Source organism: Megalopta genalis, chromosome 7, assembly GCF_051020955.1.
Source record: "Megalopta genalis isolate 19385.01 chromosome 7, iyMegGena1_principal, whole genome shotgun sequence".
Classification (NCBI taxonomy): Eukaryota; Metazoa; Arthropoda; class Insecta; order Hymenoptera; family Halictidae; genus Megalopta; species Megalopta genalis.
Window position 1 is genome coordinate 15557831 of NC_135019.1, and position 24104 is coordinate 15581934.

The 24104-nt window shown below is 44.0% G+C and overlaps 1 protein-coding gene across 1 annotated transcript in view; it reads right to left on the minus strand.

Annotated features, from left to right (window-relative positions):
• The window catches only part of LOC117221706 (fibroblast growth factor 18), a 207484-nt gene extending 185071 nt beyond the window's left edge, over positions 1-22413 (minus strand). The window contains exon 1 of the mRNA XM_033472875.2: positions 21684-22413. Coding sequence (XP_033328766.1) covers positions 21684-21697 — 14 coding nt within the window. The 5' untranslated portion in view covers positions 21698-22413. The remainder of the gene's footprint in view (positions 1-21683) is intronic.
• Between the last annotated feature and the right edge of the window lie 1691 nt (positions 22414-24104).

Consider the following 24104-nt stretch of genomic DNA (forward strand, 5'->3'; position numbering starts at 1 on the left):
CAGCGCCACAGCTTCTGCTTTTGCTTCTGCTTCTACGTTCGTCCCGTAAAGCATACTTGTTTTGGAACATCCGCGAGCTGCTACGCCCGTACTAAATCCGATGCACTTTGCCCAGCATTTAAAACGAAATTAACCGTCTTCGCGAACCATTGGGCGCTCGCCGCGGAATTTTCCAGCAAATTTATAGTATCTTGTTACTGGAATTTTGATTTCTTCCCTAGTCTACACTTCAGCGCTACGCTGAACGCTACGTTTTAACCCTTTGCACTCGAGGCTGTTTTAACTGTACATGTAAAATCATTTTTCTAACTTGTAGTATTTTTATTTTATACGATAAAATGCATTTTATGCAGGTGAAATTCACTCTTGGGACTCACTCAACAGTTACGCTCTTAACAATCTTTTTCAATTTAAACTTTGCTAATGTAAAAATTATTTTAGAACGTGACATCATAAATTTAGTATATCTGAACTTTGTTAATATAAAAATTATCGTAAAACGTGATGCAACAAATTTTAGTGGTGCCTTTGAGTCATCACTCGAGTGCGAAGGGTTAATTTTGAAAACCGTTTGCCGAAATTCTTGTTTCGTTCGATCCAGCAGCTTCGTAGATTTCTAACGGTTCGGCCACGCGGGACGGAAAGTAAGCCGCGAAAGAAAAGTCCGCCTAATCGCGGACTTATCGATAGCTGAACGTGACTGATATACGTATGTAGATGTTCGCGTTCGACTGTTGATAATAGCGAAACGAAACATTTGTATCCGACGACGGTGGATTTCGAGTACAGTAATGTCTCCCTAATTGACGCTCAGTTTGCGCACAAAAATGGACAATTTGGGAAGAGGAGATACGATTATTCAAGCCTCACAGTTCGTTTTTATATTTCTTGACAATTCGTAACCACGAAAACGAACCGCAAGGCTCGAATAATCGCGTCTCCTTTTCCCAAATTGTCCATTTTTGTGGACAATCTGAGCGTCGATTAGAGAGATAGGATAGGATAAGAAAGGCTCGGGTAATCAACGTTCGAATGATCCTTTCGAATTCTACGAAATGCGAGTTGATATTATTTGTCGGAAGAGTTGCCGCGCCCGGCCCGACCCGGCCCGGCCCGATGTTCACGAAGCAGTCTAAAAACGAGTGGTCTAGCCGAGCCTGTCGCGTCGCGGCGGTTCGCACGTTGCAGAAATCCTACAGGAATCTCGGAGAAATCCTACAGGAATCCCGGAGAAATCCTACAGGAAATCTCCTAAAAATCCTCGTACTCGGGTCTCGCGTTCGCCCGGAATCCTCGGCTCGCGGCGGCACCGACTTTTTCTCGGTAGAATAATATTTTCTTATGACGAACGGAGAGAGGAAACAACTCTCTTTTCGTGTCTCCCAACCTACCGTGCCGATCAATGGGGAAACCGAATCCGCCTCCGCGTCTCCGCGATGAATTTTTCCACGGCACGCACCGACGAGCACAGAATATAATGGTGGTACATTGCACCCCGGACATAAATTCTACGATCAAAGTGCATCGCGTCGCACCGGGGCGAACTTTAAGGATTTTATGTGATTAAGTTCTTCCACGACTCCTTTCTCTTCCTCTCTCCCTCTCTCTCTCTCTCTCTCTCTCTCTCTCTCTCTCTCTTAATCCCTCTTACTCTTATTCTCTCCGGCCCTCTCCTTCGGCCCCTCTATCTCATTTCGCGAACGGCTCAGCTTGTTCTTCCTTCTCCTCGTATCGGCCGTTTCTCTCTCGCCGTCTCTCTCCGGCAGTTCGTCCGTCCTCGCCGCTCTCCCTCCCCCGCCCCGTCTGCAACGTCTTTTTCTTTATCTGTTCGGGTACGACAAGGGACTCTGCATCGATTGGCCATTTCGTTTCCTGCTCGCGTTGCTCTTTTTCTAAGTCTGGTCGTCGCGTCGCGTCGCGGCGGTAACACGACGCGATGGATCCTAGCGGTTTATCGAGTTCGACTCGAGCACGGACGACAAATCGCCGAAGTTTTAAGTATTTTCAAAAAGAATCCATCCTGCGAAAATATCCCGGTGTGTACGACGCTCGGCCGCGCTCCTATTATTCCTGATAACGGTGGTGGTATCGGTGAGTTTCAATAGAAGGAGAGAAAACGGGACGGACGGGGGCGGAGGACGCGAGAGGGAGTTGCTCGCAAGAGAAATCAACGGGAGAGAGAGACGGAAAACCGAGAAAGCTGGCCATAAAATACGTGTGCATGGATGCATTTACGAACTCTCCCAGGTTCGTGGTAACCGGGCCGAGTTTCGGAGGATGAGGATGAGGATGACGCGGCAGGGTTGGTTGCTCGCTCGCTCGCTCGCTCCTCCGCTCGCCCGCTCGCTCGCGCACCACAGTTGTTGCCAGTTGTTTTCCCGAGGGGCGAATTTATAACTTGGTCTCGGTCGAGAACTTCGCGGGGACCGGCCAACGAAAAATCGCCGCATCGCGAGATCCGCTATCAGTTTTCTCCTTTCCCCTCTCCCTTCGCCTCACCCTATCTCTCTCTCTCTCTCTCTCTCTCTCTTTCTCTTTTTCTCTCGCTCTCGCTCTCTTTCTACGCTTCTCTCTTTCCTGGTAAACGGATCAACGTTAAACACGGCACGATTAGTAGATCGAATTAGTGACCGCAGTCGACCCGGCCGGCTGCGTTCGCTCAATTAGCGGGAACCGAACGCGAACACCGAGAGCTCAGCCTCGCCGACTCCCGACACTCTCGACCCACTTTTCGCGAACGGTACAGTTCTTTGTCATCTTCTGCTTCGCCGAAAAGTTCGGCTACGACTACTGTAAGGAAATTTAACCGGGACAACAGACTTTCGCGTCTTACGATTACGCCGAGTCTCTAGGAAAAATACTTTTTCGGGGGGATACAGTAATGTCTCTCTAATTGACGCCCAGATTGCGCACAAAAATGGACAATTTGAGAAGAGGAGATACGATTATTCGAGTCTTGTTTCATAGTCGCCGATTGCCGACAACTATAAAAACGAGCCGCGAGGCTCGAATAATCGTCTCCCAACTTCCCAAATTGTCCATTTTTGTTTACGAGGTGAGAGACAATTGGAGAGAATTCACTGTACCTCCGAGCAAGTTACAGTAATGTCTCTCTAATTGATGCTCAAATTGTCCACAAAAATGGACAATTTGGGAAGGGGAGAGACGATTATTCGAGCCTTGCGGTTTATTTTTATAGTTATAAATTGTCCACAATTGTAAAAACGAGCCGCAAGGCTTGAATTACCGTATCTCCTCTTCCCAAATTGTCCATTTTTGTGGTCAATCTGAGCGTCAGTAAGGAAGACATTGCTGTAGCAGGGAGGGAACGTCGTCCTGCACCGACCACCGTACGTTTTTTCGAGTCGAGCTGTTCCCAACGAAAACCAAATTTTACGAGCTCTTGCATGTTATCGTTAGATATATCTTGCAATCTTATTATTAGTCTAGCGTATTACATTCTTTCGTATGCTTAGACACTTTGACAAAACTAATCAACCGTTTTTTTGGTCTTAATATCTTTGTTACTGAAAAATATTGTTTCATTTCATCGTGTTAGAAAATAATTGAAACTCGGTTCGTCGAAGAGGTGGCATACTATATTTCTAAAATATCTGTAGTATCCTAGAATTTTTCTATTATTAATATTCGTATTATTGTTTATAAATTTTATAGCAAGGATCGTTGATTGTGTTAAATACGAATTAAACGGACAAAGGAAACAAAAGATTGGTTTGTGCAAATTTTCATTTAATCTTTTGCACTCCGAGACACCACTAAAATTGTTACATCACGTTCCAAGATCATGTTTATATCATCGAAATTTAAATATTAAACATTATTAACCCTTTACACTCGAGTGGCGACTCCGGGACGACGCTGAAAATCGCCGCACTATTTTCAAAAGAATTTTCGCATTGTTAAATTTGTATCCGATAAATTGTCATATTAATATATTAATATGTCTATAATATATTAATTTAATATATTAATATATATATATATATTAATTTAATATATTAATATATATATATATATATATATATATATATATATATATATATAAATTTAAAATAAAGGGTTATATTAATAATATTAATATAACTATTAATTAATATTAATAATTATATTAATAATATTAATATAACCCTTTGCACTCGAGACTATTTTAATTCCGTAACGAAGACATTTGTTTCAACCGACAGTATTATCCATTTTTATTATATAATGCATTATATATATATTATAATAATAAAAATGGATAATACTGTCGGTTATATCAAGGTTATGAATGTCTTCGTTACGGAATTAAAATAGTCTCGAGTGCAAAGGGTTAAAACTGTAACTGTTGTATGAATCGCGAGACTCGATTTCGTATGCATAAAATGCACTTTGTCGTACAAAATGGAAGTACTGTAAGACAGAAAAATGATTTTAGAGTCACAGTTGAAACGGCTTCCAGTGCAAAGGGTTAAAACGTGAAATTGAACATAAAGAAACGTGAACAACTAGAAAGTAAATCTTCGAGAATGCCTCCTGGATGTCGGCGCCCAAATTCGAGAAACTATAAACCACACACGTTCATGAAAATGAATGGCATTGCGTAGCGCGCTATCTTTTCGTTGCCTGGTATGTATGTATATGCGGGCCAATATAGTTGAGATTGCGTGTTTTTCGAATTCGCGGGCCAGTGTTCGTATTTCCGCGAATTTCTAACATTCGCGATACTCGCGGTAGTAATGGCAAAGCTTCCGTAAAACCGAAACGGTACGCGTAGCAATGGAAAATTATGCGTTGCTTTGCATTACGACGAAAACACCGCGAAAGCCAAGAAGATCCAACTTTGCCCTTTAACATGATCAACTGAAGTATTAACCGTCGACCACCTTTATTAGGTCAGCTGCAAATAGCTGACAATTTTAGGACCTGCTGCAGATAATTGCAACGTTGTCGGAAACATTTTCGTGTAAAATAAAAACTCCATTCTTCGACATTTTTATATAAATCGAGCCTAATGCGTCGGTATTCGTCGCGTCTCGCCTAGCCTCGCGGTTTATTTGAAATTTCAGCTATCAATTTATATTTATATGTAAATTTTCTTAATTAAGTCAATTTATATAATTATATTATTATAATATAATAATATATATGTATATATATATATATAATTATAATAATATAACAATAAAATTGTTATATTATTTTACATTATAATTATAATAATATATTGTTATATTATTATAATTATAATTTATACTATTATATAATTATATTTATAATTAAATTTATACTATTATATAATTATATTTATAATTAAATTTATATATAATTTTTCTGTTCATTGCATACGAAATCCGCAGTCTATCGCAATGATAAGCCGCGATGTTAATGCGAAATTCTGTACTAAAAATCCAAATAATTTCGTCGAATGGACGAATTCGAAAACAGTCGATTAAAACTAGCCCGGATAGCTATAAATTAGTCGAGGGAGCAGCGAAAAAAAAAACTCGCATGGATTCGTAGAATACGCGCACACACAGAGAGAGACCGGAGGCATGTAATTCATAGCGTTTTCCGATAATAAATATTCAAGAACTGTCGCCCGCTTTCTATGCTAACGATGTTATGCAAATGGGGGGGGAGGAGGGAGAGCGCGGAATGGGAACAATTTACTTCGTGTATCAATCTCGGCGAGCCTATGATTCTCGCGAAGCCGATACAAGATATTAACGCGTAGAACACCGTGCGAGTTCACGTACTTTCCTATTAATCTACATGGTACGCACGACAACGTTCGACATTTCTCTGCCGAAAGAAAAGCCAGATCGACGTGCGTGCAATGAACGATCGTAAATTGACTCGATCGTCGAAGTTCATCCGCAAGGATTCGCAAATAACATTTTCGTACGTGTTCGTACGTTCTTGGCTACGTTGTCGAATAAAATGCAGAAAAAATTCACCGAATTCTTCGGAAGTTCACCTTCGGGCGACTCGACTCGAGGTGATCCTCTCTCGACAGGATAGGGACACGGCGTCGTGTTCGACGGAAAATGAGGTTCTCCGGTGGTCGCGCAAGGCGGAGCTCTTAAAATCGAGGAACTGGTCCCCGGCATCGGTCCCCGCGTCGAGAGTAACGCGGAGGCCAAAGTCGGAGTTCGGTTCAAGGACTGAAAATTAGTACGTCATTGGCGCGGCAACTCGAGCGGGCAGAGAAGTTCGAGAGAGAGATTTCCTGAAAACCTGCCGCCGCGGCGGCCCTGTAATTTTCTCACGTTGGCGTTGGAACGGTGACGCGTCGTAATTTTCACGTGGCCGCGAGAGGCCGAGCTCCTAGGCGTCCGGGATCCACCGGTCCAAAAATGTGCTAATCTCTTTAAAGTGACCCGTGTCCCGTCCCGTCCCATTCCGTCCCATTCGGTCCCGAATGATCGGCCGCCGAGGTGTAAGTAACACAACAGGTAGGCAGAAGAAACAGAGCGTCATCGTGGACCCTCCGGAGAGAGAGAGAGAGAGAGAGAGAGAGAGAGAGAAAGACAGAGCGATATAGAAATAGAGAAATAGAGGAAGAGGTGCGGGTGCAGGGGAGAGAAGGGGAAAGACAGATGCTGGAAGAACAAAAGCAACGGCCGAGAGCTCCACAGGTGCCCTCGTGAGTGGCTTTCCGTTCGTTTAGATAACTGCGGACGAGTCGCCAAGGCGTTAAAGCAAACAGCGGGCCACGATGAACTTTCTAACGCTACTCCGAGTTCCGAGTCCCGACCCCGACACGACGCGCCGCGCCGCGCCGCGCCGGCAATTGGCCACCTTCCCGTCGTTCCTCGAAGGTCTCCAGCCTCCCCGAGCTACCTGTACATTTTCCCAGTGCAAAACTGACCGCCGCCGAGAAAGAATGCCCCATTGTTTGAGAAAAGACAGTTCGTGAAAGCATTCTGGCCAGCACTTTTTCGATATTTGTCGGATCTATTTGCGCTCGAACCCCTCCCGCCCCTCCGACGCCACGGTCACGGCCGTCCCTCGCGACATCGGAATTTACAATCGCGTGGCCACCCAGAGATCCGCTACAAGTTCTACGTACCATAGATCCAGTCACATTTCTCCGCCTATTTCCGTTAACCCTCTCGAACACCATCGTGTTTGGACGACGACGCTGCGTCGGCCATCGTATGCAAGTCGAGTTGATAAAACGGTAATGTCTCCCTAACCGACACTCGGATTGTGCACAAAAAAAATGGACGCATTTCGAAGAGAAGATTGTTCGAGCCTTGTTGCTCGTTTTTTATGGCTGTCGATTGCCAACAATTATAATGGCTTGTTATCTGTATCTATGTGGTACCTGATTTTATGCGTTTGGCGATGGTTACCAACGTAGTATTGCGAATTATACAGTATGTCCCAAAATTATGGTATTCCCGGGAAATGAGGAATTCCTGAGGTGATTCGAAGTAACCTTCTCCTTTACAAAAATTTTCTCCGCAGCATCGTTAACGAATTATCAGTGGAAAACACTGTCAAATGAGAGCCGAGCTCGCCTCTCATTGATCACTGTATTTCATGCAAAGCCGGGGATTGAATTTTCGCTAAGGTAAAAGTTACTTCAAATAATCTCGAGAAACCTCTTACAGTAATGTCATCCTAACTGACGCTCAGATCGTGCAGAAAAATGAACAATTTGGGAAGAGGAGATACGATTGTCCGAGCGCTGCACCTAGTTTTTATAATTGTTGACAATCGGTAACTATAAAAACGAGTCGCAGGGTTCGAATAATCGTATCTCCTCTTCCCAAATTGTTCATTTCTGTACACGATCTGAGCGTCGGTAAGGGAGACATTACTGTATTCCGTCATTCGTTTAATTATTTGCGAACGTTATTTAGTTCCTATCTCCGATCGATCATTACACTGTGTTTCTTTCACAGTGATTCGCGCTACTTCGTTCTCCGTGATCTTTTTGATAGAACCAGAGACAATTTCTGTTTCTTCAATCTGTTCGTTTACTTTCGTTCCTAGATTCCTATAGCGGAACAACAGTCAAGCTTTCGATTGATTTAGGAGAAATAAATGATATTCTTGTTTAGTAGACCGTTCGCGAAGTCTTCGTCGCCGGTGTGACTCGTTGTCGTAGCGTAAAGGCACGAGGAAAACGAAGAGTACAGTAATGTCTCCCTAATTGACGCTCGGATTGTCCACGGAGATAGACAATTTGGGAATAGGAGATACGATTATTCGAGCCATGTGGCTCATTTTTACAATTGTGGACAATTTATAACTATAAAAATAAACCGCAAGGCTCGAATAATCGTCTCTCCTCTTCCCGAAGTTTCCATTTTCGAGCGCAATCTGAGCGTCAGTTAGTTAGTCAGTTCTCTTTCTCTAAATTAGCGACCTTTTACGCCAATGAATTGACAACTCGAACTACACCTATTATTCTATAACCCAAATATTAACTTTTCTCGAAATATTGAATCTCTGATAGTATGAATTTCATTGAAAAGCGTGATGCAAAGAAACCATACGCGTGCATATATTACCGCGGTTGTGTATCCATTACTGCGAGTCAAATACTGCGGATGTTTCGATTACTGCGTGTCGAGATTACTGCGTGTCAAGATATTCTCACTGTTGCACTTTACGAATTAGGTATACAGTATTGTCTCTCTAATTGACGCTCAGATTGTCCACAAAAATGGACAATTTTGGAAGAGGAGATACGATTATTCGAGCCTTGCGGTTTATTTTTATAGTTATAAATTGTCCACAATTATAAAAACGAGCCGCAAGGCTCGAATAATCGTATTTTCTCTTCCCAAATTGTCCACAAAAAATGGACAATTTGGGATGAGAAGCCTTGCGAATTCGAGCCTTGCGACTCGTTTTTATAATTACCGATGTCAACGATTATAAAAACATGGTGCAAAGCCGGAATAATCGTATCTGCTGTTCTCAAATTGTCCACCTTTCTGCACAATCTAAGCGTCAATTAGGGAGACATTACTGTACACGTTCGAAACGTATCGAAGACGAACGAAGCTCCTCCTTTGACGCTTGAATTGCCACACCGACGATCCGAGAGCTTCTATGGAATTAAAGTGTTCGATTCAAACAAATTAAAATCGGAGAATTGCATTGATTAATAACCGCATTAATTGTTTCTTCAACATTCGCATGCGTAAGAATTCATTTTCAAGTCCGAGCATATATCAAAGTATTTTGATCGCCCAAGTATACAGGGCGAAATGTATACAAGTCCTAAAATTATGGTATTTCCGGAAAATTAGGAATCTCCGAAGTGATTAGAAACAACTTTCTCTTTTACAAAAATTTTCTCCGAGGCATCGTTTACGAGTTATTAACGAAAAACAGTGACCAATGAGGGACGAGCTCGTTTGACACGAGCCAATGAGCGGAACTAGGCTTCGTGCGCTCGTTGGCTGGGCCGCTTCGCGCTACCCGAGCTCGCCTCTCATTGGGTCAGTGTTTTTCGTTAATAACTCGTTAACGATGCCTCGGAGAAAATTTTTCTAAAGGAAAAAGTTGCTTCGAATGATCTCGGTTATCTCTAATTTCCCGGAAGTACTATAATATTGGGACACCCTGTATATCGGATACTAAGTAATGTAAGCGGATTAAAATCGTATTTGATTGAGTCAAGTGCGGATTAGCAAAAGTTCTGTGAAAAAGGTGGGCGGGAGCTGTTGAAACAGCGATTGCGGAAAGAGCTCGGTTGCCGGTCCCCGCGGTTGGTTCGGCCCATGGCTCGCCGGGGACGAGGACGAGGGGACCGTTTACGATCGGCGATCACCACGGATCAACAATTGGGAGGCGATGCGATGCCGCGCCGCGGCCGTCTCGACGAGCCGCAGTAAACCGACTTTATTGTGGGAACTAAAGTGCGGAAAATCTGACCTGCTCGAACAAGTGCGAAGTGGTCCGGTAACCGGACCCGGCGCGGCTCGCTTTAAACACTGGTATCGAACAATGCCCGGAACCGGCGCGGCGCCGGAATTTGATTTACAACGGGATCCCTACGACGCGGGACGTAAACAGGTAAACAGGAACCTGCCCGCTCGAACGTAAATACGATCGAAATCGTGAGGCGTCGCGAGTTTTCGAACGGAAACAATAATGCAGGCTGCGCAACCGTCGATTCTTGATCCTTTGCACTCGAGTGGTGACTCTGAGGCACCCCGTTGAAATTTGTTACATCACGTTCTAAGATAATTCTTATATCAACAAAGTTTAGATTGAAAAAATTGTTAAGAGCGTAACTGTTGCGCGAGTCGCAAGAGTCAATTTCACATGCATAAAATGCACTTTGTCATATAAAATAAAAATATTATAAGTCAGAAAAATTATTTTACATTCGCAGTTAAAATAGTCTTCTTCTCGAGTGCAAATGGTTAATTCTTAGAGGGATACCGTCAAGTTCCTCCGCATGGAATTCCCGTTTTCTCTACGTTCAAATATACAATGGATAAAAAGAAACTATTCGCATACCTCTTGAAACGCAATAACTTTTTTAAAAGTGTACTAAATTACTTGAATTTTTGTTTAGATGACAACGGGTAGTAGTATAGTTACTGGACAATGACCGAAATGTTTTTTCTTTCAATTTTGTTATTATTTGGAATGACAAAAAAGAGTAAAAAAGCTTTCGTTTTTTAACTTTTCTATCCGAGTCTATAACGAAAATTTAAAAAATACCTTTCGCTATTTAATATGTTATAATAAACATTGTTATAGTAGACAATGTTGTAATAAACATTGCTTATTATTTATTCTTATTATATTCATATTATTATTTTATAATATTTATTTTATGCAATAAAAATTTTTAGTTTAATGCAAAATTTTTATTTTAATGCAATAAAATAATAAAACCGTAGGCGGTGTACACAATGCAAGACGCGTGTATCGTTGCACCGGAACCGCAACAAAGCATCGAACAGATTGTTCCACGGAATGGCTTACCGTTTGCAACTGGTTTTTTCGTATAATTGAATTTCTGAATTGAAAACTAATTGCGGCCGCAGCAACGTGGTTCATTGTCATCCAGCCTCGACGACTGTCGTAAAAATGTCGCGTCCCATAATGCTGATAATTTTTCGTTAACACGGGGTATAGCGATGGCGTTAAATCCGTAATGTCGTTCCGAAAATTTCACCACGGCGTAGACAAGACACGCAAATATTCGCCCGTAAATACAGCATTCGTTAATTACGCGTTTTTAACGATTACGGCGTGGCGCGGCGCGGCCCGGCGGTGCATACATTTCCACTTGCACGATGATAACAGTGTCATCGGCCAACGATTAAATGCTTAACTTTCCGCTTATCGCATCGCCGGCTTTCATAATGATTATATTCCAATGGCCCGACGCGAATACCTTATTTTTCGGAATATCGAGCGAAACGGCTCCAACGAAGGACCACCGCGCTTCGGCATCGATCCGAGTCCAGAAACGCCGGAGAAAGGACGGGGATATTATTGGGTATTGGAATATAATGGCCGGTTACTGTGAACAACCTTATTATCGAATCCAATGGTACTCGGAGCGATCGTTGACCGACATTTGGAAAATAAGCTCCGAAGTAGCGGAATTATGTATTCGAACAGGCAAGGGTAAATGCTCCGTCAGGGTATTCGGTCCTTCGTGCTATTAACCTCTTTCAGTTCCTCGGCTTCATTCTATTAAAGAATCCCCTTTATATCGTGCATGGATAGAACAGAGGATTCGCGAATTTTCTTCGCCTATTCAGCACATAAAACGAGGATCGAGTGCTCGGGTTCGCTGCTGCGATAGTACTACATGTTTAGCTTCACGCTGCACAGGGTGGTATCCCAAAATTGTGTCGCAATCTGGAAATGACGGGTTCCCGAGGTCGTTCGAAGTAACTTTTTCCTTAGCGAAAATGCAATCCGCCGCTTCGTTTACGAGTTGTTAGCGAAACACGCTGACTAATGCGAGACGAGATCAGTTGACGCGAGCCAATCAGCGGAACTGGGCTTCGCTCGCTAGTTGGCTGGCCCGCCTCGCGCCAGTCGAGCTCGCCTTTCATTGGTCTGTGTTTTTCGTTAATAACTCGTAAACAAAGCCACGGATTGAATTTTCGCTAAGGAAAAAGTTACTTCGAATGACCTTAGGAACCTCCTATTTCCAGATTAGAAGACATTTCTGGAACACACTGTATGTACATGCGTGTACGATCCTGCCGTTTTCTCAACCGAACGTTAAATAATGCGTTTGCGAAATAACAATCTTCGCAATATAATATATAAATATATTATTATGTATTATATAATAATATAATGTATAATAATAACAATCACAGTTGACTGCTCGTCGATTAGTATTTAGAGTTTTGTCAACGATTAAAATGGTGAATAAAATATTGCACTAGCTATTGGCGTTCACGAGAGCGAAAAATCGAGAGAAAATTTCGGCAGAACAATATAATCGAAGATGTTGAAAACGATATATAGGGTGTCCCAAAATTATGTTACTTCCGGGAAACGAGAGATTTCTGATGGCATTCGAAGCAACTTTCTTCCTTTACAAAAATTTTCTCCGCGGCACCGTTAACGAGTTATCAATGGAAATGACAAATAAGAGATGAGCTTGCCTCTCATTGATCACTGTATTTCATGCGAAGCCGGGGATTGAATTTTCGCTAAGGTAAAAGTTACTTCAAATAATCTCGGGAACCTCTTACAGTAATGTCTCCCTAACCGACGCTCGGATCGTGCACAAAAATGAACAATTTGGGAAGAGGAGATACGATTGTCCGAGCGCTGCACCTAGTTTTTATAATTGTTGACAATCGGTAACTATAAAAATGAGTCGCAAGGTTCGAATAATCGTATCTCCTCTTCCCAAATTGTCATTTCTGTACACAATCTGAGCGTCGGTAAGGGAGACATTACTGTATTCCGTCATTCGTTTAATTATTTGCGAACGTAATTTAGTTCCTATCACCGATCGATCATAACACTGTGTTTCTTTCACAGTGATTCGCGCTACTTCGTTCTCCGTGATCTTTTTGATAGAACCAGAGACAATTTCTGTTTCTTCAATCTGTTCGTTTACTTTCGTTCCTAGATTCCTATAGCGGAACAACAGTCAAGCTTTCGATTGATTTAGGAGAAATAAATGATATTCTTGTTTAGTAGACCGTTCGCGAAGTCTTCGTCGCCGGTGTGACTCGTTGTCGTAGCGTAAAGGCACGAGGAAAACGAAGAGTACAGTAATGTCTCCCTAATTGACGCTCGGATTGTCCACGGAGATAGACAATTTGGGAAGAGGAGATACGATTGTCCGAGCGCTGCACCTAGTTTTTATAATTGTTGACAATCGGTAACTATAAAAATGAGTCGCAAGGCTCGAATAATCGTATCTCCTCTTCCCATATTGTCCAATTTTGTGGACAATCCGAGCGTCGATTAGAGAGACATTACTGTATTACCCGAAAGTAACATAATTTTGGGACACCCTGTATATCGACGACCGGGACGAACCAAAAAATTTTTAACATTAACGATATCTCGGATAGTTGGAAGTTGTTTCGAAAACGGTAGGAATGTCATGATTCCCGTGGTTGTTTTACGCGCGCGCGCGCGCGGGCAACGAATAGCGAAGTTTCAATTCGGTGAGAACGTACCGGCATGAATGACGCGCGGTTGTACGAGTGTAGGAGCGCGGAACACGGTCGGGCATAAAGGGCGAATGTCACGTTACTTTACATTCCTCGCGGAATTTTACGACGCGGCTTCTACGTTGTAAAAATCAATGAAGGGAATTCGTACATCACGGGAACGTATCGCACCGACAGGTTTACCGAACCCGGAATTTCAGTACCGAAACAAAACCACCTACTATTTTCTTTATCCGCGGAGTCGCCGTTCGGATGCTGCGACGAATAAGCGTCGATGGTAAATCCCTGGGACTTTCGTCGATATTTCAATGCGCATTGTAGTTCGTAATTTGCGCCGCTGGTATGCCATCGCATCACCCTATTGTACCTATGAACGAATGTGTGCTTGCAACAGAAAAATGTATCGAAGAATCTTTCTTTATTTTTCTCACGCGAAAACTATTGAAAGCAGCAACACGTATTTTTCGCTTTATCATTCTTCGCAATTGACTCGAAACACTTCCCATCGCATGTAAATCCACGATCTGCTCATCAGTTATCTCATATTTGTAGCGGTCGATGGTCGCGTTAATACAGTAATGTCTCTCTAATTGACGCCCAGATTGCGCACAAAAATGGACGATTTGGGAAGAGGAGATACGATTATTCGAGCCTTGCGGTTTATTTTTATAGTTACAAATTGTCCACAATTATAAAAACGAGCCGCAAGGCTCGAATAATCGTGTCTCCTCTTCCCAAATTATCCAATTTAGTGGACAATCTGAGCGTCAGTAAGGGAGACATTACTGTATTTTCCAGAACCAGCTGCGATAACTTATGAAATCCTTAAAATCCTGGGTCTGAAAACGTTCGTTCCATGTTGCTTTCTGTTAGCATTTGTTAGCAATGCCAGATAAAAGAAATATTTATTACTCGATAGCGAAAGTTTCCGCAGAATAAAGCTTGCGATCAAGTTCGGTATTTCAGCGAAGATATTCGAATTCCGTCCTTTACGCTGCTTCAAACATATTTTCTCGCAGCAAACGCTTCGAAAAGATCACAGAAAATTTGTTGACCGCCGTCCTTGTTATCCGTGTGGACCCCCGTTTGCCGAAACTACAGATAAATAACGAAGAGCGCGTCGAGTAAACGTCAATCCCTGTGAAAAATATAACCTGCTGCGGCGAAGATGCGTGCCGCGTGCTGCGTGCGAAGCAGATTTTGGCGGGCATCGAGGCACTACCTTCGAACGCATCGATTATTACCAGAATATTTACGACGCGACGGGCCGCAAAAGTCACTGGGAATACCGTTGACAGCAATTGGTGCCTATTGTTCACGAGATCGAACAATTGAATCCGACGATGCACCGGCGACTACGATAAATCAGATTTTTAGGGGAATCTTGTTCGCCAACTTCAAGAAATCCACTTTCTTGTTTTGCTTAAATCGATTTTAAACATTCGTAGAGATCATACGTATTGCTCAAGTTATAATAAAAAGGGACATTGAAGCCCTCTCGAGGGATCCTGGCAAAACTGTTCATAACTGTGATACTTTCGAAATTAATAATTTCTGGTTCGTAAGATCTGTATCGATGCGATCGAAGAGCTTGTTTGGGAGCTCGAAAGATCGTATCGAGAAGACGAGTTATCGAACAATTGTAAAAATAACACAGTTGTACAGGGTGTCCCAAAATTACTGTACAAGCGTGAAATGAGATTCTTGAGGTCATTCGAAGTAACTTTTTCCTTAGCGAAAATGCAAACCGCGGCTTCGTTTACGAGTTATTAACGAAAAACAGTGACCAATGAGAGACGAGAATCAGCTGCCGCGAAGCGGCCGAGCCAACGAGCTGTCGAAGCCCAGTTCCGCTCATTGGCTCCGCCGCCTCGAATCAGCTAATCTCGCCTCTCATTGGTCACCGTTTTTCATCGATAACTCGTAAACGAAGCCGCGGATTGCATTTTCGCTAAGGAAAAAGTTACTTCGAACAACCTCAGGAACCCCTTATTTCACGCTTGTACAATAATTTTGGGACAGCCTGTAAATGTTCGAAGTATACGATAGGGAAAGCATTAAACGGGTTTTTCCCGAAACATCGGTTTCGCAGTTTTTGATATCTTCAAAAAATCAGATAGAAGATCAGATATCTCGAACGAATCTTTAACAGATTTACTGCTATCTCATACGTACACTGAAAACTTCGATAAATCTCTTCCATTATTAGGTAGATAATACTGTGTTTTAATTACGTTTCTACAATACATTCGCATCGATGGAAAAGCTACCGACTTTCCAGGGTTCAAATTACCGAGATGGCTGCAATGGTACAGCTAGTAAGACATTTTTTTGAGAAGAGTATTTTATAAGTATTTCCGAGAAATGCGAGGTTCCTAAGGTGATTCGAAGTAACTTTTTCCTTTACAAAAATTTTCTCCGAGGCATCGTTTACAAGTTATTAACGAAACACAATGACCAATGAGGTACGAGCTCGTCTGGCACTAGGTGGCTGAGTCAATGAGCGGAACTGGGCTTCGCGCGCACGTTGGCTGGGCTGCTTCGCGCCAGCCGAGCTCGCCTCTCATTGGTCATTGTTTTTCATTGATAACTCGTAAACGATGCCTCGGAGAAAATGTTTGCAAAGGAGAAAGTTGCTTCGAATAACCCCAGGAATCTCTCATTTCCCGGAAGTACCATAATTATCGGACACTCTGTATATCCGATCTACTTAAAGAAAGAAATTTAAAAACTAACAGGTTCCGTCAAAATGCTTAAGAAAGCGACAACGCGCAACGATCGGCAGGGCTGTTTTCGAAGGAGGCTTGCTGTCACTGTCACTGCAAGCGTGACACTCGAATCGCGAGCTTCAGGATGACAAGAGTGCCAAGGCAGCCGAAACTCTGCGTAGCCTTTTTCGCTCGCTGCCTCGCGGCTTCTAACGACCCACTTCTCTGCTCGTCCCCGATATACGACATGATTACGAGCACGAATATAAAGAGCAAGAATAAAGAGTGGCGCGGAGGTTGGGGGGGGCGGGGCGGCGGAGCGGCGGGAAAGGGAGGGAGAAAAAACGTAGGAGGAAAATCTAGGAAACAGAGGGAGTGCAAGCAGGTAAGCGTGGAATCACGATTGGATCGGTGCCAATTTCTTCCGAGAGATACGACCATTTGAAATTCAATGCGATGAAAGGTTCGCCTGCTCTCCTCTTCCTTTCAGCCCCCTGCCGCCCTCTTCGCCCACCTCTTGAACCGCGCGCTTTCCACTTTCCACTTTCGTCTTTCGGCTTTCGGCTTTCGGCTTTCGGCTCTTGGCTTTTGGCTTTCGACTTTCGGCTTTCGGTTTTCGGCCGCGTCCAACTTGCTAAACTAGAGACATATATATATAGCTCGATCCTGTAATATACGCTGGCTCTAAACTATATATCCCGATTGGATAACCCAGAGAGACCGGAAACACTGGCAACCATTCAAGCTTGGCAAGTTCAGAATCCTTTTAATTCAGATTGAACTTTTAATCGGGAGAAGTAGATTTTTTCTAATTTCATTAACTCCTGCCGTGGTAATTGCGAGCAGCCGGCCCTTCCTTGTCTCCTTCGTCGCGACGAAATCTCCGCGCAGCCGGAAACTTGGCTTCGGACCGGAAACGACGGGGATCGATGCGCGCCGATTTCGATATGTAATCTCGTTTCGCTGAGAGAACTTCGCGGCACTCGGATTATATTCCTTCGCCTCGTTAACCTGGTTCCAGACAGTCGTGCGTGGATCGCGCGCGATGATTTCGTTTATGCACAATAAATCGTTTAATCAGTCACAAGAAGATTACGTTGATATCGTTCGTCATGTTAGAGCTGTCGTTCATCTTGTTAGAGCTATCGAAGTTGACCGTGTTACAAACATTTATTATTTTTCAACAGAACGGTTGAACTATGAATTTTATAGACAGTTACAGAGATATTCGAATCAAATAAAATTTCATATTTTTCATCTGAAAGCAAGCTAATATTGTATTACATTCGATAACAATTCTAAGCCTCTTCAATTGTTGAGACTTTTGGAAAATATATATAATGCAATGTAATAATTTAATACACCTTTACATTCGAATGTCGCCGATACGACGACATTAAATTATGTGTTTTAAGGCAATCATGTAAAATACATGAATAAACAGACAAAATCCTTGATTCATTCATTCCTATAAAATGTTCACAGCAACGTAATGATTTTTATCGTAATTTAACTTTGTACAACAGAATCACAATTTTGGCAAAATTTGGTCCGAATGCCTGGTAGATACTTACATACAAAAAATCTTCCGAGTGCTAATGGTTAAATTTGATCGATCGTCGTCAGAAAATGCTCGGAGCGTAGGAATCAATACTCCCAAAGTTTGCATGGAATCGTTTCAAGGTAACATTCTGTAATCCACGAAAACGGATTACCAAATTTTCAGAAGCTCTTCATCGGAGGTCTGAGAAATGTCTGTAGAAAGTATGATAATTAGACTGCGGATAAAAATTGCCCGTTCGTTTCTTTCAAATCGAAAGAAAATTTGACCCATCCATTATCAAAATCTAGGAACGAAAGAACGAAGAAATGCTTGTCAACGTAACTATCAAAGGAATCACGGTGCAAAGGATTGATGAGTTAAAAATAATAATAATAATAATAATAAAATTCTATAAAAGTTCCTATCGCATCCTGCTCGATCTACTTATCTTTGTCATGGACGCATCAAATTCGCAATCTACAGGGTGTCCAAAAATTATGGTATTTCCGAGAAATGAGGTATTCCTGAGGCGATTCGAAGCAACTTTGTCCTTTACAAAAATTTTCTCCGAGGCATCGTTAACGAATTATTCATGAAAAACATTGACCAATGAGGGGCTCGGCGCTAGGCGACCCAGCTCCGTGCGCTGGTTGGCTCGGCCGCCGCGCGCCAACCAAGCTCGCCTCTCATTGGTCACTGTTTTTCATCGATAACTCGTAAACGAAGCCGCGGATTGCAATTTCGCTAAGGAAAAAGTCACTTCAAATAACCTCAGGAACCTCTTATTTCCTGGAAGTACCATAATTTTGGGACACCCTGTACAGCTATGACAATCCAGCGGCCTGGATTGAGTCAGCGCCGCCGGAAGACGGAAGACGGGGCGCGACAGAAGACGGAAGCGGATTCGCCCAGGATCGTCTGATCGAGCAGGGCAGGGAATCTCTCCCAAAAGCACCCTTCGCTGTCTCGTAGACCGCGCGGTCCTATGCGGTGGCAACGGACCGAGAAAACGAAGGGCCGAGCGAGAGCATCGTTCACTCGGAAATGTCGCGGAGGGTCTCGCTTTTCACGAATCTCCGCGAAGCGTGAGAATTAGTGCCGTGATCGTGATCCTGATCGTGAGGTCAGGAGGATCCGAGACGGTTCCCCAACCGCACGGGATTCCCCGTTTCGCTAATGTCTCCGGTGAGACTAAGCGAAATCCTAAATCGCGCACCTTACGCGTTCTCTCGTGAAAAACAACACTGGTTACGTCACTCGGCCGGCTGTTTCGTTTCGGAGCGACCGATTCGAACGTTCATCTCGTTAATGCGTACGTGTTTTCGGCGCAACGAGCGCAGAGAACGGCGCGCGATACATTTTAGACGCGAGCACTTAACACATTACCGCATCAAGATACGCTTTCTGTTGATCGCTCGCGAATCGTTGGACTCGCGCGTACACACGTAAGCAGGATTTTCATTGTGCGCGAGCGCGTTCATTGCCGAAAATCAGGCCGAAAAATTCCCACGAACTAATTCGATCGCGAGTATATGCGTTCGATAACGCCGGCTACGCACAGTTTCCGGAGAAACGATTGAATTTGTCAAGGGAACAACTTTCGTGCGAAAGTCTATATTTATTATTTGCGACCAGTCTCGCACTGTCGGACGATTAGCAGCGCGCTGGGGTCCAGCAAGCGGATCAACCAGAGCTGCTGACAGCGAGAAAAGGTGCGAGAGAAACGCGAAAGCAAGGACTGTCTCTTTAATTTAGCCTCGATGCGAGCAGTCGCCATATTTTCTGGTTATTCGCCTGGTCTCGTCGCGAGGAACAGTGGACGATGCCCGGGCAAACGGGGAATAAACGTAATTCCAATCAATTATTGCCGCGACTCGATCGGTTACGATCAAAACATGTGCAGCAGAAAATAATCGAAATAGCAGGCAAAAATGATCGATCGTTTAACATCGAAGGGGGAAATCTATTTACACCCCATTTCTTCTAATTCTCATGTAACATAGCAATTAGTCGATGTTGGACAATTCGGCAATCGAACTGGGTTTCTAAAGATTTCATTGTCGCAAAACGGGAAAGTCATAAAAATGTGTAAACTCGGAATGTTGCCGGTAATAAAACTTGCTAATCGTCGTTGTCATTTTTGGTGTATCGGTAAAAATGGTGATTTACGGAATAAGTAGATTCGGGAGATCAACGTCGATCGTCTAAGAAAATCCATAATTTGCTGTTACGTGGAAGAATCGACAATTTCGGGACGGAATACTTGCCAAGAAATCAAGAATAATAGCGCAACGAAACACCCCGATCAAATCCTAAAATAACATAAAATATACTATAAAACTAACATAAATATAATAACGATCAATATTATCGCGTTGCCGCCGTTTAGTGAAATATTTGAGAACCGCGGGTCCAGTTTCCCAGTAAAATGCTCCGAATGTCCGACAAGATTCTGAAACGCCGTTACAGACGGCAAACTCGTTATGTCACCGAACAAAATTCATAGTAAACCGAACGATTTATCGTGGACCGACTGACGGCCGCCGATAGTTTCTTCGTCGAAAGCCGACAAATCGAATCGTTTTACCTGTTACGTTCAAATCGGACAGAAGCAGGCAAGGTGAAAAGCGAATAGGCGAGCATTACGTAACAAGTTTTACACCGAACCTGGAAAATATGCGAAGAGACGCGCGAGTCGCTGTACCCGCGGACGTTAAGTCGACGACGAACGGATCGTCGAATGTTGCTCCCGCGCGACAACAATATCTCGGGCTTCTCGGATTTTTCGAATATAACCGCGACATCGGTGTGCAATGAATTTTCCAGCCGATGCCGCGAATCGCGTCCCGATCGTGGCAGAATTAACGGACGAGTTCTCGCCGAGGGAGCGTATCAAATTTGTCCTGCGTCAAAACTTTGTTCTAACACGACTTCTTCGAGTTTGAAACGATTCTCGGAACAATCTGTTATGACTCTAGATTCCCATTCGTTAAAATGATTGATTTCGACGAACGAACGCGTATGGGACAACAAATTAACGATATCACATTGCTACATATTACAGATTACAGTAATGTCTCCCTAATCGACGCTCGGATTGTGCAGAAAAATGGACAATTTTGGAAGAGGAGACACGATTATTCGAGCCTCGCGGTTTATTTTTATAGTAACGAATTGTCAACAATTATAAAAACGAGCCGCAAGACTCGAATAAATCGTATCTCCTCTTCCGAAATGATCCAATTTAGCGGACAATCCGAGAGCGTCGATTAGAGAGACATTACAGATTACTCTACTCCGCAGCATTGCGCGATCGAAACGGGACGTGTCGATCGAAGAAATCGAAATTCGATTTCGTAAGAGCAAAGAGTCGTATTTCGGAGTAGCGTGATTGTCAAAGTTCCAGTTGAAAGAGTCTCACTTCTCCCTAGATTCGGTAACACTGTTCCCCAAACGTTATCCATCGCACAGCCTAAATTTGTCGTGCCGCGACTTCACGAATCATCGGGATCACCCACTGTACTTGTTGTCGGCGGCTCCGCAGAAAAGCCAGAACCTTCGGTTTCTATCCGCAACTTCGATCCGACGATCGCGTTCGGAAAACGATCGGTGTTCGAAGCGCGAAAAGGCTCTAGCGAACCGTTTTACCGTCTCGAAAAAACCAACACTCCGGGGTCCACGTTTGGTCGCAAGATCGCCTTGCCAAGGCGACAGCTAAAGTAAGCAACGCGGCACACGGTTCGCAAGATCTACGAGCACAGTAGATAGACATCGTGCACTGACCTTATAACGAACATGTGTCTCCCGTGATCCCTGGATGGACAGTCATTGGGTCTCACACGGGGTGGCTCGCGGTGCTCGGACGATGGTGGTTATATAACGATGTGTATTCGTAGTAGACGCACGCACTGTGCCGGCACGACCTTGACGGGTGACGAGCGGCGGGTAGCTGGCGACGGACACGCGTGCGGGAGTACACGCGTGCACGCAATGCGCCGCGCCGTGCCGTGCGATCCTCGTGGGCCCTCGCGTGCTCTCGCGGGCTCTCGCGGGCTCTCGCGTGCTCGTGGCGCGACCGCGTCGATCCGTGGCGATCCACGGCCGATCGAGACCGCGATTCGATCCTCCGATGGGCCACGAGCTCTCTCTCTCTCTCTTTCTCTCTTTCTCTCTCTATCTCTCTCCTTCTCTCTCACCGGCGCGGTTTCCCTTTCGGACAAACTGACCGACCGGACCGACCGATACCGTCTTCCGTCTTCGGCGTCGTCAGAGTCGCTCCTTGGTCGCGACAATATCAGGCGGATCACGCGGACCACGCGGCATCAAAGTTGACGAGAAACACCAGGAAGGGTGGACCGCTTGGGGAAGACAACAACGGCGAAGACGTGGACCTGGACGTGGACGTGGACGTGGACGTGGACGAGGACGAGGACGAGGACGAAGACGATGACTCGTGGCGGTGGTCGATAGCGCGGCGCTCTACTGACGTCGCGACGCTTAGTCGTGTCGTGGCCCGCGGCTCCTACACGCCCTCCCTCCGACGCCCCACGACGCCCTCAACTCACTCCGGAACAACCCGGAAACTGACGAACCACCGCCCCCACCTCTGAAAACTACCCTTATTTCGTACCCCCACCACGACCGCCCGCCACCGCCACCGCCACCGCCGCCGCCACCACCGCCGCCTCGTCGCCCCACCATCGACGCCGCCGCCGATGCCGCCGCCACCACCACCACCGCCGTCACCACCACCACCACCGCCGACACCACCACCACCACCACCACCAGCATCACCGGCAACTCCTACGCCGTCGCTGACGCTGACGCTGACGCCTTCGCTGATGTTCCAACGCCGGAGAGTGTTGAGCGTGGATGATGCCACCGCCGTCGCGCGAAGAACGAACAATCGCTTGGACTCTGTTACGCGAAAATGTCTCACCTACGTCGAGCCATCGTCTTTTTACGGAACGGTCTCGTAAAAATTGAACCGGTTGCATACTCTAGACGCGTCGCTCGCTATACTCGAGCACCGATTTTTAAGAAATTGCTGTCGGAGGTGGAGACGCGTCGGTGGTGCTGACAGCAGGCGGTTCGTAAATCAACAAGTTGGGGAAATGTTTATTGGAACGATGTTCCTGGGAGCTGTTTTTAATTTCGAATGCGGCTTTCAATGAGATCTTGCGGTCCATCGAAGAAGATGGTTGCTCGATTAGGACACAACCAGAAGGATAACGTTGTATTTCTTGGAGTTTTGATTAGCCTTATTTTTTGGAATTTTTCTTGGCCTTTCGCGTAGTAACTTGCAATATTTGCAGTGTTCGATTTCAAGAATTCTTGAATTACACTACAAATCGTACCAGAAGTATAATATTATATATCTTGGAATTTTAATTAGCCTTACTTTTTGGAATTTTTCTTGGCCTTTCAGGTAGTAACTTGCAATATTTGCAGTGTTCGATTTCAAGAATTCTTGAATTACACTACAAATCGTACCAGAAGTATAATATTATATATCTTGGGATTTTAATTAGCCTTACTTTTTGGAATTTTTCTTGGCCTTTCAGGTAGTAACTTGCAATATTTGCAGTGTTCGATTTCAAGAATTCTTGAATTACACGACAAATCGTACCAGAAGAATAATATTATATATCTTGGAATTTTAATTAACCTTACTTTTTGGAATTTTTCTTGGCCTTTCAGGTAGTAACTTGCAATATTTGCAATATTCGATATCAAGAATTCTTGAATCACGCAACAAATCGTGTCGCATTGGTATAAACCTAATTGCCTTGACATTTTTATCGTCCATAGCGCGCTCTTGATCAACGCATTAGTCAATGTAATTGAATTATATCCACACGATCGTCGAAGATATAAAAGTGCCTTTGTACGAATTTAATCGTATTTTTAATTTATAGAATAAGTTCAAGTTCGGTCACGATTGCTCGATACTTTCAGTATCGCATATTTTATCATATAGAAAATTAATAACAGTCGAATCGTAGCACAACTACGCGAGTTAGCAGAAAATCGAAGCACTTAAGTCGCTTACAGTAATCTCGTTCGTCACGCGTATCCCCGATGCGTTTTCACCCGAAAAATTACTTCTAATCGCAGAATCTCCGTTCCATTAATTCTACCGATGCAACAAGCATCGTCGTTGCGAGGGAATTCCGTTTGCTTGAATTTGAATTGCATCCAACT